At 39.9% G+C, this 19324-nt stretch overlaps 2 pseudogenes and 3 gene segments (V, D, J or C); 1 reads left to right on the forward strand and 4 right to left on the reverse strand.

Annotated features, from left to right (window-relative positions):
• Positions 1–8077, forward strand: part of LOC121813344 — a 17380-nt gene extending 9303 nt beyond the window's left edge. Inside the window, 2 exon segments of the C gene segment in view lie at positions 6900–6907; positions 7592–8077. Coding sequence covers positions 6900–6907; positions 7592–7917 — 334 coding nt within the window.
• On the reverse strand, positions 981–1696 carry LOC121813346. The segment is given in 2 exon segments: positions 981–1421; positions 1529–1696. Coding segments are annotated over 2 exon segments (384 nt in total).
• Positions 4303–5021, reverse strand: LOC121813347 (annotated as a pseudogene).
• Positions 8078–9509: 1432 nt separating the features above from the next.
• LOC121813345 lies at positions 9510–10238 on the reverse strand (annotated as a pseudogene).
• Positions 10239–14438: 4200 nt separating this feature from the next.
• Positions 14439–15163, reverse strand: LOC121813348. The segment is given in 2 exon segments: positions 14439–14861; positions 14969–15163. Coding segments are annotated over 2 exon segments (366 nt in total).
• Positions 15164–19324: the final 4161 nt, after the last annotated feature.

Below are 19324 nucleotides of genomic sequence, written 5' to 3' on the forward strand. Positions count from 1 at the left end.
GAAATCTAAATAATGATTTCCAGGATTCTTATTGGAAACCAGTGTGCTATCTGTAGTCAATATGAGTCAGTAGAATTAAGTCACTTTGAATACATGAAGTTAAGCGAAGTTTATGTTAAAGAATAAGTGCGAAGGGGAATTGATAAGAACTTAGAGATTATGATTTTATTACTGAGAATATTGAGCGACACCGCCGTTATTCATGCAAAGTCATTGCATGCTGTTTAATGAATGTTTCAGCATGTTGTAGCTTGTTATATAAAGCAGTTTGAGTTCTCAGGTGGAGTAGAAAAGCACAATATAAGAATGAGTCAAATGATCAGTGTTGAGGTATCTTAAAGTATTCTATTATGCAGAGTACTTTTTTAAAGTAATGCAGTACATTATTTTGGTGTTTTTCTGTAAAATCACCTGAAACACACCATCTCATAACTATCATTTAACAATAAGAACTTATAGGCTACAGTCCCTCACGCCAATATAAATCCCTATCCTAATGAGGACACACATACAGTGGCTTGCAAAAGTATTCGGCCCCCTTGAACTTTCCCACATTTTGTCACATTACAGCCACAAACATGGATCAATTTTATTGGAATTGCAAGACAAAGTTATCAGACTAGTATTGAACAGCAAAAAAGAAAAAATCTACAAACCTGAGAAAACTGGACTTAAAGTTTCTATTGGAAGTATTTTTATAAGTTATGCAGACAATTGTGACTCACTGATTTTGGTGATTTATTGTGTTTTTTTCTCTTTCTTTAGAAATGTTTTCATAATGAGCAATATTCAGGAATTGGTTCACATGTATTTGAGCTGCTATGAAGCAGAGGTCAAAGGTCAAAATTTGATTGACTGAGATACAGATAGATTTCCAACTTCTTTTGTTTTTAGCAACAATAACATTTTCACTCTATCACTCTGTGTGTGTGTGTGTGTGTGTGTGTGTGTGTGTGTGTGTGTGTGTGTGTGTGTGTGTGTGTGTGTGTCCTCAGTGAACTGTATCAGTCTCTGCAGTATCTTCCAGCTGCAGCAGTCACTTCAGTTTCTGTTCAGTCTGACTGAGGGAGGTTTTTGTACGACTGTTTTTCACTGTGTGAACACATACTGACTGTTAGGATAGTGAAAACTCTGACAGTAATAAACTGCTGCATCTTCAGCCTGGACTCCACTGATGGTCAGAGTGAAGTCAGAGTTTGATCCACTGCCTGTAAAACGAGCTGGAATCCCTGATTGTTGAGTGCTAGACCAGTAAATGAGCAGTTTAGGAACTCCTCCATCTTTCTGTTGGTACCAGGCTAAACAGTGATTGTTGCTATAAACATGAACATTCTGACTGGTCCTACACTTGATGCTCACAGTTGCTCCCACAGCAGAGCTCACTGCTCCAGGCTGAGTCACTGTGATCTGTCCTCTGGACTCTGAGGACACAGAGACAAAAACATAAAGCAGCTTCATGGTTTTGTGGGCTTCATTTCAGAGGGACAGATGTTGATAGAGGAGAGGAGTTTGATTCTCTGGACTTTACCTGTGAAGCAGCAGCAGAGGAGAGTCCAGATGAGGACGCAGATCAAAGTCATGTTTTTGATGAGGAGGATTTCTGTGGCTTCTGTTGTGATGAAGGACAGCTGTCAGTCATCCAGTGTTCAACTCTCAGGACTATAAACTCTCCCAGAGCACTGGAGCATGGTGCTGCTGATGCAAAGTGCCTCTCTATGGAAATCATCTGACTGAATACAACAGCTACTTGGCTCAAATAGTTGATGCTGTTTATCAGTTAATCAGTTTTTCACAATGTCCACTGTAATTTATTTCAAAAGAACGATTTTTGGAAAGGAGATTTCCTCACCCCAATCCAAGTGTTGGCCAATCAGGACTGTGCAGGGTGCCAGTTTAGCTCAGTGGGTCATGGGAGAGGGCAGCAGCCTGGATTTGAGTCTAACCTGTGGCCCTTTTATGAACATAGTTTCTGAGAATCTTCACCCTGAAAGAAGTTAGAAAATGACCTGTCAACAAATTAAAGTGCTGTTCACATGTAAAAAATAGGCCAGAATAAATAGAAAAGTCAATGTTTTTCAAACTACACCTGTGCATGTAAACATGGCCTCAAAAGTGAAATTTAAAAAAAAGGAACAATTTGTAAAAGTTATTTTAGAGTTTTTAAAAACTCACTCAGTACAAAAAACCTTGCAGTGATTCACATTGATGCACGATGCTGACCACAGGTTGGAAAAGTTAAACATGACCACAGCGCAGATATCACTTGTTAAAATGTTTTGTAGAATAACAGGACAACCTGTGAGACTGGAAAGACTCGACTTTCATGTCCTGAACATGTTATTATCTGTTTTGTGATGTAGTGTGTAATGCTCAGCAGTATTATCATTTTAACTGGTTCTGTGCATGATCTAAAGCAGTCTTTCTCAAACTGTGGTTCACATACCACAAGTGGTACTTGGCCTCTCTCTGGTGGTACGCGAGAAATCTCCATATTTTTTTTAAGATTAAATAATATACCTGATGCAAAGTGCCTCTCTATGGAAATGATCTGACTGTAAGACAGATTCAGTTGGTCTGAAGAATCATTTATAAGTGGATCTATCAGTTTATTGCAGTTATTTTTGGGAATATTTCAAGCTTTTTTCTTTCCTTTCTTTTTTGTTTTGGTTTAATTTTTTTGGTGGGGGGTATCTTAACCCAAGTAATCACCTTTCTACCATAGGAAAGAAGTTTGAAGAAGCTGCTGCAATTAAAATGTAATTAAATTAAAATTAAAATATGCTTTTATATTCTTTGGAAGACTACAGGGAGACTTCACTTCCATGTCATAAATACTGTGTTTTTCCAGTTTGTGTTTTATCGAGTATTATGCTAACCCGCAGTGAGGTAGTTTATTTTATTTAAGACATGACAGCAAAGCTTAGGAAAAATCATTGTGTGATTCTCATTATAGCTTTAACACTTATTGCTTTAACAGCAGGATGGTCCTGGGTTCATCCAGGCTGGGGACTTTCTTTGTGGAGGTTGCAGGTTCCTCCAGTGTTTCTGTGGGCTCTCTCCGGTTTCCTTCCACATCCAAAGACATGCAGATACTGTGGTTAGGTTAACTGGTGACTCTAAATTGATCAAACGTGAAAATGTGAGTATGAATGGTTGTCCATCTCTTTATCTATCCTGGGTGTATCCTGTCTCTTTTCCCAATAGCATCTGAGAGAGGCTCCAGCATCCTCTTCACTTAGTCCTGAATCTGCATGGACCCACATGCTCCTGGTCCCAAATAATTCTGATATTTTAATAGAACAGAGCAGAACTTAACTAAACTTCATGCAAGAGGGAAAATGTCAGGATAAGACACATTACTTGACTCATGAAGTCAACTTTTGCATGAAATGAAACTTGAGAAAACTGATAATTAAAAGTCAAAGGCATTTTGAAGCAGCTCAAACTATAAACATTAATGTGATTCAGGCACTGTTGGAAATCTCTATATCATAATTGTGTCATAATCCATCAGTATTTCAAAGTGTATGCTCTCCTGCTCCCTTTAAGTCACTGTAATCCACTTTTTCAACAAACTCATTAGTTCCTGGGTGTTTTCAAAATAAAAGCTTTCTACCATCTTACTGGTCAGAAACACTTTATTTCTACAGGTTCTCCTTGTGAAACAGTTGTGGGAACTAAATAATATTCAGTTCAGTCCAATTCAGTTTTATTTATGTAACATCAACTCACAACAGTCACTATTGTAACATAAAAAAAGACTTTCAAGAATACTGGACAACCCCAACAATCAGAGAGCCCCCTATGAGCAAACATTTTTCAGGATGATTTTTGATGACGATACTAATAGCATGAGACGTCACATCATTTAAAATTCTAAATGTTTCGTGCATTTCCAACAATCTCAGCTGTAAAAGTAATTCTGTGAATATGATTGTCCTTATCAATCATAACTATTCAAACACAGTAAAGTCCTCGATTTTAAATCACTACATTATTTTTCACAAATTCTGTTTACAGAGTTCACACTAAATATTTGAGCATATTATTCTCAATGAAGAATAAAAGCCTCAATGTGCTCATTCTAGTGACATTTTTTATGACTTGTTATTTATTCACTTCCTGAATGTGACACTGCAGATAGTAAAGGCATGGATGGATGTTTTGATGCTAATTTATTCTGAAAGCAGAAATATTTCAGCAATATAAAGTAAGTGTGTGTGTGTGTGTGTGTGTGTGTCTGTGTGTGTGTAGTGTGTGTGTGTGTGTGTGTGTGTGTGTGTGTGTGTGTGTGTGTGTGTGTGTGTGTGTCCTCAGTGAACTGTATCAGTCTCTGCAGTATCTTCCAGCTGCAGCAGTCACTTCAGTTTCTGTTCAGTCTGACTGAGGGAGGTTTTTGTACGACTGTTTTTCACTGTGTGAACACATACTGACTGTTAGGATAGTGAAAACTCTGACAGTAATAAACTGCTGCATCTTCAGCCTGGACTCCACTGATGGTCAGAGTGAAGTCAGAGTTTGATCCACTGCCTGTAAAACGAGCTGGAATCCCTGATTGTCGAGTGCATAAATGAGCAGTTTAGGAACTCCTCCATCTTTCTGTTGGTACCAGGCTAAATAGGTTGTTGCAAACATTCTGACTGGTCGTACACTTGATGCTCACAGATCCTCCCACAGCAGAGCTCACTGCTCCAGGCTGAGTCACTGTGATCTGTCCTCTGGACTCTGAGGACACAGAGACAAAAACATAAAGCAGCTTCATGGTTTTGTGGGCTTCATTTCAGAGGGACAGATGTTGATAGAGGAGAGGAGTTTGATTCTCTGGACTTTACCTGTGAAGCAGCAGCAGAGGAGAGTCCAGATGAGGACGCAGATCAAAGTCATGTTTTTGATGAGGAGGATTTCTGTGGCTTCTGTTGTGATGAAGGACAGCTGTCAGTCATCCAGTGTTCAACTCTCAGGACTATAAACTCTCCCAGAGCACTGGAGCATGGTGCTGCTGATGCAAAGTGCCTCTATGGAAATCATGGAAATGCCCTTGTCCATTATAAAAGGTTTACTCTGTGTTCAAGAATCAGTGATTTGGTATTTCTGTCTGCTGTAATTACATCTTTTTTCCTCTTTCTCTTTTTAATTAATCCATTGAGTTATTCATAAAATCAGCAATTTGTGTTTTGTTGATTATTTTTAAAAGCATTTGTTCAAAGTTTTACATTGTGCATCTTATGCTGAGCAAGCTTTGGTTGTGAGGATTGGGCAGGCTATTCTGTGACGTACTTAAAATCTGGTAATACAGATGGTAAATATTTGCACGAAGAAAAGTCATCATTTCTTCATCTTGCTCTGTACTACACTATAAAGATTACAGCATAAAAACATAAGCAGCACATCATCAGAACTTATACTGAATCTTTGCACCAGACCATGTGTGTTACTCATGGCCATTGATCAGTGGCTGTTGATTAATGGTCATGACAATTTGCATATTAATGATCAAGGAACTGACCTCCCAGCCCATTGTTCCTTCAGTGGGCTGGTTTCAGTCATTATGCAAATGTCCTGTTTCTAAGGTTGGAGAAACCTGCAGTCAGCTGAGACTGAAGAAGTCACCTGGATGAGTGACGAAACGTTTCTCCCCCTGAAAACATTACGTCCAACACTACTTTGTGGGTTTTACTTACCTGGATGATTGAGCGTGCATCAAGACACCATGTGTGTTAGTGCCTAATTATGAATAATATTACTCAGATATTGATCAGTGACAAACAACAAAAGGCTACAGTTTCAAATATTTTAGACTCTCTGACTGGTGAGAGTAAAATGCTGAACATTTGTCTCAATGCTAGATAGAAAGCACTCAGGCATAGAATCTAGTGTTTATATGAATGTCTGTGAATGAGGCATGTTTTATGAAGAGCTTTGTCTATGTTTATATGTCTGGTTGGGTCTTAGACTCCATCTCACCGCCCCCCACACACACCCGTCTGGGGCTCTCCCCAGCTTGTTTCTAGGAGGGAGGCGGCTGTCCCTCCAGTGGTCCTGCTTGGGCTCTTGTGCTCTGGGGGGAATCTAGATGTCTGGGTCCTGGATGTCCTCCATGCTTGCTCCATGTCCTGGGGGGCAGTGCTATGGTTCCCCACAATTACTATTAGATAATTACATGGAGAAACCTTTTGAATACAACGCGCTCACGCACACAGGTATGCACAGACACCACTATCTTGCTGATGCTGCCTCTAAGCATATTCGTGCTGTTCGGTCTTTGTGCTGCTCAGTACATTCAGTCATTTATTATTTACTTAACTTTGCTTATCTAGGGTTGCTGTGTTCCTTTGTTGCTCCTTTTCTTTTTCTTTTTTTCTTCCAGCAGGTGATCTCATGTTTTCATTGTCTTTTCTATTCCTCTTCCTTTTTTGCTGTTACTCCTCTCCTTTTCTAAACTTGTCTTCTTTTTCTTTCTCTTCTACGATCCCCCGGTCCTGTATCTGTTTGCCATTGTAATCTTTAATAAAAATAATAAGAAATAAATAATAAGAAGATCAATCAAGTGGGACCAGTTGTGGCAAAGCCATAATGATCCACACTGAGAAAATAAATCGTTCGAGATCTTTCTTTTTCCTTCAGACCAATAATTCTGATTGCCAGTGCCGGACAGGACAAAAACATGTGATCGTCCAAAAGCTCATGGATTGAACTGTATTTAAACTAACATTGTATGATGGTATTTGAAGAAGTCGTATCAGCTGAGTCATGGCTGCTGTGCAAACAGTGAATGATTTTGTTGAGTTTGTTTGTCTCAGAGTCAGAGAGCCGTGTCTCTCTACAGTCAGAGGTTTTTGTACGGCGCCTCAATGAGTTTGTATCACTGTGGTGGACTTTCGGTGGAGGAACCAGACTGGATTTGGAAGTAAGTTTATTCTGGTTTACTATCAAATACTGTCTTTTTATTAAATATCATTTAACAATTTCTCTTCTGATTTTAAGAGAAACGCACGTAGCTTTACAATAAGTTTGATGCTGGAATTTTTTATCATCCTCTTGTGTCGTGGAGGATAATTCAGATCTGCTATGTCAAAATATTATGTCTACATTTCAGTCAAATTAAACTGAAAAAAAAATCTAACAATAATATAAAGAAGAAGAACTTTCAAGTATTGTTTGAAATTACTTTGGGTTTATGTGAATTTTAAAAATTGTTTTAGATATACATGAAGAGCATTTTGTGTCGCTGAATTAATTAATTTATTCTATTTATTTGTTTCCAGTTAATATTAATGTCAGTCATGTACAATATTGATGATTTTAAACTTGTTTTGTAAATGTTTCCACATCTGCTTCTTTTATTTCCAGTGTAGTTTGAACATATTTCAGCTCAAACTGTGTGATGATTCTCTCTGTGCTGATATGCATGAGAGGTTTCTTAAAGGGAAGTGAAACAATGTGTGAGTGAATGACTGGTGGAGCAGAAAAAACACCTGACAGAAACTTCTTAACGGAGAAAATCAGCTCTTACAGTAAAGGTGTCCCACTGTCTGTGGTTTGATTGACAGCTGTGTGCTCCCTGTGCTCTAAGCTGATTGGTGTCTCCTAGGTGATGCCCGTCCCGTCCTGACAGTGTTGCCCCCCTCCAGTGAGGAGCTACAGCAGGGGACTGCAACAATCACATGTCTGGCCAACAAGGGCTTCCCCTCAGACTGGAGTCTGTCCTGGAAGGTGGATGGCAGTGGCAGCATCAGCTGGGAGGAGAGCAGGAGCCCCGTGGTGCAGGAGAACGACGGCCTCTACAGCTGGAGCAGCACCCTGAGGCTCCCTGCAGACCGCTGGATGAAGGTGGGCTCTGTGACCTGTGAGGCCACCCAGGGCTGCCAGGCTCTGGTCTCAGAGCCACTGAGGAGAGTCCAGTGTTCCCAGTCCTGACCTGACTCAACCTGATACTGGTTTAATGCTCTCATTCTCAACTCTGTAACTGTCTCTCCATCTTTCTTTTTTAAGAACAAATAAAGACTAAAACTGTTATTTTCTTTCTCATAATGACAACATTCATGTTTTAGGTAATAAAGATGTTTTGCAAAGTGAATTTTGGTTGAATCAGACATTTAATTTTATTCAAATCTACAAACCTGCACTTGATGAATATATTTTTCATTTAGAAGAATTTAGACCAACTCTGCACTCCAACATGATGTCTTTATTTTACACTGGTAAAATAAAACACAGGCTGAAAGAACCATTAAGGAGATCTGCATTTTGGCAAAAGCTGAAAAGGAGTTTTAAAGTTGTTCAGGTTATTTTTATGTTTATTTAAATGTGTGTGGTAGGTTGTTGGTGGTGTTGCTCACCTGTACCAGACAGACTGGTTCATGAAGCAATGCTGGGACCTGGTTACCACGGAAACAGTCTCACCAGACTACAAAGCAAGTCTAAAGAAGAAAGAGTCTTTAGTGTCTCTGATGAGCTGTTTGTTCTGAGGAGAACTCACAGACAGGAGAGTCAACGAATGCAAGGAGTGATTAGAAAGAATCTGAAGTACAAAGTTTTAATTTCATTGACGAACACGGAGAAGATTAAATGAATGATGACATGAACAAAATATGAAAAAACACCTTCAGTTCAATAACAGCTTTTTCACTCATGTTCATGTTTGATGATATGTTTACAGTAAATCTTACATTCACAGGTGTGTTGTTTTTATTTTGAGCCTCACTGATCAGGAACATTTTCAGATTTTGGATTCAGATTATTTTATCTTGATATAGATTCAGTGTTTGCTCTAAGGTCAAAGGTCATGAACAAGACTTATCCTGGTATCTGATAATGGCCCACGTTTGTTCTTTAGTTAAATATATATTTGAAAGTTGAACACAACATACATGCGATGTAGGACACAAATTTGTGATGAATCACTTCATTTTGTGTGTGTGTGTGTGTGTGTGTGTGTGTGTGTGTGTGCGTGTGTGTGTGTGTGTGTGTGTGTGTGTGTGTGTGTGTGTGTGTGACTGTCTCGTTTTCTTCATGATGAATAAGTCTCTAAACCAGCGGGGCTTGTGGAAACACAGACCCAACAACACCCAGATAGAAGACTAGTATTAATAACTGACTGCACACTTATTTCCACACTGTCATCCTCGAGTAGCTTTGAGGGAACGATGTCTTGCCCCAAAGACATTTTGTAGGTTTGGTGGCTCCTTAGAGTACGAGGACCTGGATGACTGAGAACCTTCACAGATCTATTTTCAAGCTGAGCTCAAAGGTCATAGCCAAGCTTTTTTCAATACACTGCTCAGCTTTCTTTATCATAATCGTACACATCATGGTTTTGGGAGCTTCATTTCAGAGAAATAATTTTTGCAAGATGAGAGATTGTTTCTCGAGACTTTCTCCAACTTTTCCTTGCTGTGCAAAAAATGATGGTATTTGTTTAAGAGATCTACAGTGTGTGTGTGTGTGTGTGTGTGTGTGTGTGTGTGTGTGTGTGTGTGTGTGTGTGTGTGTGTGTGTGTGTGTGTGTGTGTGTGTGTCCTCAGTGAACTGTATCAGTCTCTGCAGTATCTTCCAGCTGCAGCAGTCACTTCAGTTTCTGTTCAGTCTGACTGAGGGAGGTTTTTGTACGACTGTTTTTCACTGTGTGAACACACTGACTGTTAGGATAGTGAAAACTCTGACAGTAATAAACTGCTGCATCTTCAGCCTGGACTCCACTGATGGTCAGAGTGAAGTCAGAGTTTGATCCACTGCCTGTAAAACGAGCTGGAATCCCTGATTGTCGAGTGCTAGCAAGTAAATGAGCAGTTTAGGAACTCCTCCATCTTTCTGTTGGTACCAGGCTAAACAGTGAGAGCTGCCAAACATAAACATTCTGACTGGTCGTACACTTGATGCTCACAGATCCTCCCACAGCAGAGCTCACTGCTCCAGGCTGAGTCACTGTGATCTGTCCTCTGGACTCTGAGGACACAGAGACAAAAACATAAAGCAGCTTCATGGTTTTGTGGGCTTCATTTCAGAGGGACAGATGTTGATAGAGGAGAGGAGTTTGATTCTCTGGACTTTACCTGTGAAGCAGCAGCAGAGGAGAGTCCAGATGAGGACGCAGATCAAAGTCATGTTTTTGATGAGGAGGATTTCTGTGGCTTCTGTTGTGATGAAGGACAGCTGTCAGTCATCCAGTGTTCAACTCTCAGGACTATAAACTCTCCCAGAGCACTGGAGCATGGTGCTGCTGATGCAAAGTGCCTCTATGGAAATTTGTTGACTCAAGCCAGTGCATGTGTGACATAGACATAAGGTTCAAGTTAAATCCCGCTAAATGGGACATTGGCACCACCTACTGTTGCAAATGTCAACCTGCAGTAACCACCAAGTGCAAGGAATTCTGGGTAAACCTCAGAGTAATGGAGGATTCCCAAAGAGGTAACGAATGTGCAAATGTGGTGGACAGAAAAATCATGTTGCTAGCTGTAACAGTAATACAAGTTGACCCAGTTATTTTTGGTTAAACATTATTTATTTATTGGTTATTTCTTAAATCCTTATGTTGGGTTAAACGTTTGTTTATGTGAGACTTGTTTATCAGTAAAGAGACTGGAGTATAGCTAGCCAACTCTGATGCCGCATTTTCACACAGGGCCCACGCTGATTGTCCACAAGATTTAAAACCATTCTACTTGTTTCCCTTTGTAATGAATGCAGGTATGTGACTGCGCACTACTGTTTAGAGTATGATATACATTATTTTATGTACAGCGCTAAGGAAGCACCTTAATGTAGCTTAAATATGTTTTAGTATTTTTCTGTATTCCTTTTGTTCAGGAAATTTAAGTTGCAGATTATTTCTGTTAAGATTCTTCTATTTTATTTGCATAGATTTAACCACTATATGATCACACTGCCAGTGTAAATGCAATCCTCAGAGTAATGGAGGATTTCTGTAGAGGGCTCACGCTGATTGTCTGCAAGAGTTAAAACCATTCTACTTGTTGCCTGTTGTTGTGAATGCAGATGCTGAATAAAAAGGGCTGTAGCTGCAAAATCGACCTGACCCTGTTCATTCATTTAAAGGCCTGAGAAGACACACTACAGAGGTCACACATGGTGCAGTTCGTCAGTGATCTGTTTTCAAAAATATTTTTACAGAACTTTGCATTTGAAAATAGAAGCTGAAAAATCATGAATTTAAATGTGCACAGATATAACTGAATTTAGGTCAGCAAGGATGAAAATCAGACGACCACAGTAACTGAAAGCACCGTCAGCACACCTAGTTCTAATTCTGGGAACATTTAAAAGATCTGCATCTGTTGACCTGAGAGGCTGACGGGGGTGAGTATGTCAGAGATGTACTTAGAGGCCTAACTACTGAAAGCTTTGTAAAGTAATAAAACTATTTTTTTCTGAAATGTTTTCATTATTGTTTGCAAATAGAAATTATTTATGCATTTTTTTTAAAAAACTATTATATTTAGAAGTGACATTTTGAAACTCCCTTCTACTCCCTAGAAACAAAAAAGGCACTTTGGCTGAAAATGAGTCACCAAACAAATGTTATTTACAAAGCATTTTACCCATTTAAGCAAAACTGAACGAACCTCCATACTTCAACAAAAAAAATTTCCACTGTTTAAAACATGACTTGATTGAAGGTTCCACAACAGCTTCTACTGTAGTGATTTCTTTATGTATTTAGTCTAATGTGCGGTGATCGTGGCTCAAGAGTTGGCAGTTCATCTTGTACTCGGAAGGTACCGGTTCGAGCCTGGCTTGGACAGTCTCGGTTGTTGTGTCCTTGGGCAAGACACTTCACCTACTGCTTACTGGTGTTGGTCAGAGGGGCCGATGGTGCGATATGGCAGCCTCGCTTCTGTCAGTCTGCCCCAGGGCAGCTGTGGCTACAACTGTAGCTGCCTCCACCAGTGTGTGAATGTGAGAGTGTAAAGCGCTTTGAGGGTCTCGAAAAGCGCTATATAAATGCAATCCATTATTATTATTATTAATGCTGTTTCAAAGGAGAAGAAAAAATCTGAATTGATTATCATTGTTTTGATAATTTGATTTCTGGATTTCACAGCAGTTTCACATGCTGACTGTTGGAATTGATGTTTTTATATTGTCATTTATGCTTAGAAATATATATTTATACATTTGTATGCTGATAAAAATCAGATCCTTATTAGGTCTGATAAGATTCTGTGTGCGCTTGTGTACCATCAGATGAGAGGAAGCAGTCTCGATGTTATAATTCTATTATAGCTTTTGAAACCAGACGGTTCCGTTTTCTTAAAGGTTCGAGAGGTCACACCTTTAAATATGTATTTGAGACATGACCTATTGGAGGTTCATGTTTTTATATTTTAGTAAGACGTTTACTTCCGCTTTTCTGCATACAGTTTAAGTTCATTCAAAGGTCGTATGTCTGTGTATAGTATGGCTGGAAACACACACACACACACACATTCACCCACACACAGACACTGATGTTGTTCAGAGATGTTGCTTAAGAATGTCACGTGTATTTGTAATTGCATATTCATGAATGATTGCTTGCTGACAATAAAAAGGGCTGTAGCGAAGGAATCAGGCGAAGTTGGTTGAGTTCAGGTGAAGGAATCTTTTCCTCAGCTTTGACTGACTTCTCTCACGAGCCACAAAGACAAAGAGCTCTGTCTTGACTTGTTTTGTCGTGCAGTTAGTTGGTCTCGTGTTCCAGCGGGCTTTGTGCCTAGATAAACCCAACACTGACGTTGGACACACTAGTATGGAAGCCCATTTCCGCCACTAAAAAAAAAAAAAGGATCCATAACTCAAAATTTCGAGTTATTTTCTCGAAATTTCTGAGTTACTTTCTCGAAATTTCGACATATTAACTCGAAATTTCGATTTATTAACTCAAAATTTTGAGAAAAGTAACTCGAAATTTCGAGTTAGCGCTGCCAATCAGTAATCTACGTGAATGACGTCATTTCCTCGTTACCCGGAAGCTGAAGCCCTCAGCTACAAATGCTACAGCTAAGCTACCGGTATTACATCCAGTCGTGAATGCACAGATTGCTGAGTGTTTTCAGCCTGGCTTCACAAATGATGAAATCCCTGTGTTATTAGCTGAATCACATGGTGTTACTATCAGCAAACGTACTCGTGAAAGCGCCAATTTGTTGGGATCCGTTTTTGAGTGCGCGTTCCTCTGCGCCATATGCTTCCGGGTAACAAGAAAGCGACCTCATTCACGTATATTTTTGATTGGCAGAGCTAACTCGAAATTTTGAGAAAAGTAACTCGAAATTTCGAGTTACTTTTCTCGAAATTTCGAGTTATGGATACTAGCTTTTTTGTTTTTATTTAGTGGCGGAAACGGGCTTCCATACACTGGAGACTGCAGATTCTGCGTCTTGTTACACATGTAAGGACGTGATGGTCTCTAGCCTGAGCGGTAGGCACCGATCACTAACATCAACAGCAAGAACTTAAAGCATGCATCTCCAGCTCAGTACAGACCAAACGTGATCCCAAAGTTAAACAAACATGAGATAAAACCATAGACAAAGATGGACTTGGTGAAATCTGGAAGTAGTAACTGCTGTTCGTTGCCATACTGCCACCTTGTGACGGAAGTTGGTAACATCAGGAAAGTGTGACTTACCTTAATCAAGAACATTCAACAAAACACAGATTCAAAAGTAAAAGACAAGAGAACATGTTTACGGTCAGCCTAACATCCTGAGAGGAAACTTAGTTCAGATGGAAAACTCCATTGTTGAATTAAGTTTATGATTTAACCACACGGGTGTACTGGTGAAGGTGAAGGATTTCTCAGTTTTGCTTTGTACTGTGGTAGTTTTCTCCCTGAATATTAACAGTGATAGTTTGTCAGGTGTAACATAGTCAAGTAGTTGTAATGTGGCTATTTTATCATGTTCACTGTTGATGTGATGGGATGTTCAGTTATGTTTTAGTCTCTAGTCCAGGTCGGCCGTAATCAGCACTAGGTTTTGAAGATGTCCAGTGCTTGTCAAGACTATTTAAACACAAGGACAATTCAGTTTCAAATTATAGGATGATCCAATATTCCAGTTTAAGACAAAGTAATCATTGAAGCTAGAATTTAACAGTGAAAAAAGACAGAAGGGGAAATTTAATTATTTTACTAATTCTAACTTCATGTTTTCATTGGAAGCTGAATTTGTTACTGTCAAAGAGATGTATTACAGTGACTCGCTGACTTTGAAGACTTAATTAAAATGAAAAATTTTTGAGTAATGTCATGTTTTCTTTTCAGTCAAAAAAAAAGTTATTTTTCATTATGATGCATTGTGAAATTTCCTTTGTTTTTTTTTATATAAGCTCATTTGACTGGAGTACCATCAATTACAGTTTCACTCTATGAGTGTGTGTGTGTGTGTGTGTGTGTGTGTGTGTGTGTGTGTGTGTGTGTGTGTGTGTGTGTGTGTGTGTGTCCTCAGTGAACTGTATCAGTCTCTGCAGTATCTTCCAGCTGCAGCAGTCACTTCAGTTTCTGTTCAGTCTGACTGAGGGAGGTTTTTGTACGACTGTTTTTCACTGTGTGAACACATACTGACTGTTAATAGTGAAACTCTGACAGTAATAAACTGCTGCATCTTCAGCCTGGACTCCACTGATGGTCAGAGTGAAGTCAGAGTTTGATCCACTGCCTGTAAAACGAGCTGGAATCCCTGATACTCGAGTGCTAGTATAGTAAATGAGCAGTTTAGGAACTCCTCCATCTTTCTGTTGGTACCAGGATAAATTACTATTAACATTCTGACTGGTCCTACACTTGATGCTCACAGATCCTCCCACAGCAGAGCTCACTGCTCCAGGCTGAGTCACTGTGATCTGTCCTCTGGACTCTGAGGACACAGAGACAAAAACATAAAGCAGCTTCATGGTTTTGTGGGCTTCATTTCAGAGGGACAGATGTTGATAGAGGAGAGGAGTTTGATTCTCTGGACTTTACCTGTGAAGCAGCAGCAGAGGAGAGTCCAGATGAGGACGCAGATCAAAGTCATGTTTTTGATGAGGAGGATTTCTGTGGCTTCTGTTGTGATGAAGGACAGCTGTCAGTCATCCAGTGTTCAACTCTCAGGACTATAAACTCTCCCAGAGCACTGGAGCATGGTGCTGCTGATGCAAAGTGCCTCTCTATGGAAATATTCACAGTGACTCCAGCATGGCTTCATAAGCAGTCATCACATTGTGAATTCACAGGTGTCATTTCAATCGGCCAACATGTTTCAAGAAAAATGTAAAATAGTATAATTATAATTTTTTGATCTGGGATGCACTTTCGAGGTCCAAGTATTTTTGTTTTTAGTCTGTTATTTATTCATTCGGGATCTCTAAGTGTTCTCCTTAACTACAAACTGCTGCAGCAGATTAAAAACAGAATTAAACATTCATTCAGCTACTGCTATAAAAGTCATGATGAATGATATCTTCAGCGCATTGAAACTTTTGGTGTGACTTTCTCCTGGACTGACTCCAACATGCTGTTGTCAGGGTTCCTGGGTCGTTGACCCAGCATTTTCAGTTTGTTTCATGTCTGGTTTATTCTCTGTTTTCACTCCCTGTTCTTTGTGCCAGCCTTTCCCTGTGTGTTACTTCAATTATGTTCAGCTGTTCACTCACCAGTCTCCAATCAGTCATTATTCAGCCAGTGTGTTTAAGTCCTCAGTTTCCACTCACTTACTGTCTTGTCATTGATGTTGTCACTGCTGTCTACTCTGCATGTTTGCCTTTTAGTTCAGTCCAGTCAGCCAGTCTTCTTCCCTGTTCTGTTCGTGCGTTCATCCTGCCATTGCAATAAACTCCCTTAATCCTCACCACGAGTCCTGTGTTTGGATCCCCTCTTCTTCACATCCACACAGCAACCCCTGACAGCTGTTTAGTAACAGATCAATCACATTAATATAATCAAGATCACAAAGTCGGTTGTCTAACTTTCTGATTGTATTTGAATTGAAAGGTGTGTAGGTTTTACCCACAAGGATTTTTTCGCCAGACACTCAAAAGTAATTGAACAACTGTCTACTACAACCCATTTCATGGAGATATAAGACTTGTTTCCTCATTATTCAAAGATAAATTAAAAAGATGAAGTATTTTCAGTTCAAAGTTAGCATAAGGTTCAGGAAATCGTCAATCAGCTAATATACTAAACTTTAAAAACCACCCAAGACTTTCACAGGCAAAGAAATAGGATATTCTTCCATTTTTAAGTCACCTTCTTTCACCTCAACAGAGCATGCATTCCTGTTATTAAATACTAAACTGAATGAAGAGAGACACACAAACAAGCAGAAACTGAATTTGGATTCAGTAAAGGCCTAGTGGAGAATTATGTTGTTGAGTTTGTTTGTTTCAGAGTCAGAGAGCCGTGTCTCTCTACAGTTTTGTTTCAAAATAGCTGATAACTATTCACTGATAGCTGCTAACATCTGCAAACAAATATAATTCTATAAAGTTGTTCTATATAGTGTGTAACTGTTAATATAGAGGGTTATTAAATTTATTGCTAATGAAATTGTAACCCAGTGTTAAAAACGGGATTAAAAGCATAAATATTGATACTCTTTTGATTAAAATACTCATTTCACAATGGGAATAAATATTGATAAAAAGCAATTAAATATAATAAATGCTGATAAAAAGCATGTAAAGATAAGTTTAATCAATATGTGGATAAATGGTGTGGAGGCAGGACTGACCCTCCCCCAATCTGTGTGCACTGCTCAGACACCTGTGTGTGCCTTCATGTACCAATCAGCTACGCTAGAGATACAGATGGAAGGAGAAAGAAGCTATCTGGATAGTAAAAGCCTTTTTGGTGAAAGTACTTGGAGAGTATTAGTGAATTCTGAAGGCCATGCAAGCACTGTGAAGCCCTGTATAGCATTTGCTGCTTCACATGGGGCCTGTCTCAATATGCGTACTTGTAAGGGTCTGAACAGAGTTTCATCATGTTATTGTTGCACTATTATGTTCCGCCACATGTTGTTATTACATGGGTTGATTAAGGTAAACATTAGGCTGACATCTGGGGCCAGAGCTGAAACTCTTCTGGGCCAGCACAGGACCACCATTGTATCTGCAGCTGGCCTTGTGCTGGCCCATGTGTGGGCCACCTCTGGCAAACCTGATCTGGGCCACCAAAGGGCCGTCATTCTTTGCGGTATGTGGGCCATGTGTAAGCACATTGTGTGGGCCAGATCAGGGCCATAACAATTTTACTGTGTGGGTAATAGTTTATGTTACACTTCTTTTGCCCCGGATCACATTTTATTCACTACTGTTGTGTTTCTACATCATTGTAAATAAAGTCATTGTCCACACCACAGCTCGGAGTCTGTTTTGGGTTCACTCCACGCTCTGGCGACAGCCCTGACACTTGATTAGATGTCATGGCTTTGTTCCACTGCGGTTATCAAAGGTCATGACTAAGATTCATCTTGGTATCTGTTACTGGCCCACGTTTGTTCTTTAGTTAATTATATATTTGCAAGTTGAAAACAACATGCATGAGATAGCAGTGGGACACATATTTGTGTTGAAGGGCTTTATTTTGTGTGTGTGTCCTCAGTGAACTGTATCAGTCTCTGCAGTATCTTCCAGCTGCAGCAGTCACTTCAGTTTCTGTTCAGTCTGACTGAGGGAGGTTTTTGTATGACTGTTTTGGACTCCACTGATGGTCAGAGTTAAGTCAGACTTTGATCCACTGCCTGTAAAACGAGCTGGAATCCCTGATGCTCGAGTGCTAGACCATAAATGAGAGTTTAGGAACTCCTCCATCTTTCTGTTGGTACCAGGCTAAATGGTTGTTGTCCAAACATAAACATCCTGACTGGTCTACACTTGATGCTCACAGATGGTCCCACAGCAGAGCTCACTGCTCCAGGCTGAGTCACTGTATATTGTCCTGCCAAAAAAAACATGCTAACTATAAGACAGTGTTGTCTGAAGATAAAAGCACACACATTTGTCCTTGTAAGACACAATCTGATTTTGTTCACATAAAAAAAAGAAATACTGTACTTATCTACTCACAAACACATGAACATAGTTTCTGAGAATCTTCACCCTGAAAGAAGTTAGAAAATGACCTGTCAACAAATTAAAGTGCTGTTCACATGTAAAAAATAGGCCAGAATAAATAGAAAAGTCAATGTTTTTCAAACTACACCTGTGCATGTAAACATGGCCTCAAAAGTGAAATTTAAAAAAAGGAACAATTTGTAAAAGTTATTTTAGAGTTTTTAAAAACTCACTCAGTACAAAAAACCTTGCAGTGATTCACATTGATGCACGATGCTGACCACAGGTTGGAAAAGTTAAACATGACCACAGCGCAGATATCACTTGTTAAAATGTTTTGTAGAATAACAGGACAACCTGTGAGACGGGAAAGACTCGACTTTCATGTCCTGAACATGTTATTATCTGTTTTGTGATGTAGTGTGTAATGCTCAGCAGTATTATCATTTTAACTGGTTCTGTGCATGATCTAAAGCAGTCTTTCTCAAACTGTGGTTCACATACCACAAGTGGTACTTGGGCTCTCTCTGGTGGTACGCGAGAAATCTCCATATTTTTTTAAGATTAAATAATATACCATTGTGGAGGTATGCAAAGATGACACGAGCGTTCCCGAGGCTCTTCTGGGAGCCGGAGTCAACCAGAAAACGTCTCCCCGAGCATGAGTCCTCCATGAAGTGCAGCCTTTCCTTATCGCCAGCGGTCACGGCCGCTACAGAGCACAGGCGGGCTCATTTCCCTGGGCCTTAAAACTGCAAAGCTGTCACGCTGATGGTAAAAACACAACCCTTTTCCATGACACCGCAATCCCAGCCACTATCGATGAGTTGGAGGCCCCCGGGAGAATCGGTGGGGGCGTGGGAGAGTCGGGAATTATCGTCTGGATGCCAAAGCTCCTGGTAGCCAGGAGAATGTGATCCACTTCTTCTGCAAGTGACTGGTAATCCTTCGCACCCAGCAGCTGGGAGTTGTCAAGGCCAGCTCAAGGAAGACGTGAGTGAAGAGGAATCCGCCGTCATCCGTTCCTAGCAAGGACAGCGTGCTCTCCATGAGCTCGAGAGCGGTACCATCACCCAGGCCAGAGAGTGATGAGAGATTTTTGAGTTTTGTGATTATGCTTAGTTGTAGCTTCATTTAAAGGAAGAAGAGCTTGTGAATTGGAACCACTATAGAGAGGGGGAGTGGAAACGTATGTGCAGAGGAATGCTGTGACATACGACACTATTTCCTGTGACAGACAAGTTAACGGTCTCTCTCTCTCTCTCCTTATATGGGAATGTCT

The sequence above is a fragment of the Haplochromis burtoni genome, unplaced genomic scaffold (assembly GCF_018398535.1).
Source record: "Haplochromis burtoni strain Fernald_Lab_line unplaced genomic scaffold, NCSU_Asbu1 Contig_1567, whole genome shotgun sequence".
NCBI lineage: Eukaryota > Metazoa > Chordata > Actinopteri > Cichliformes > Cichlidae > Haplochromis > Haplochromis burtoni.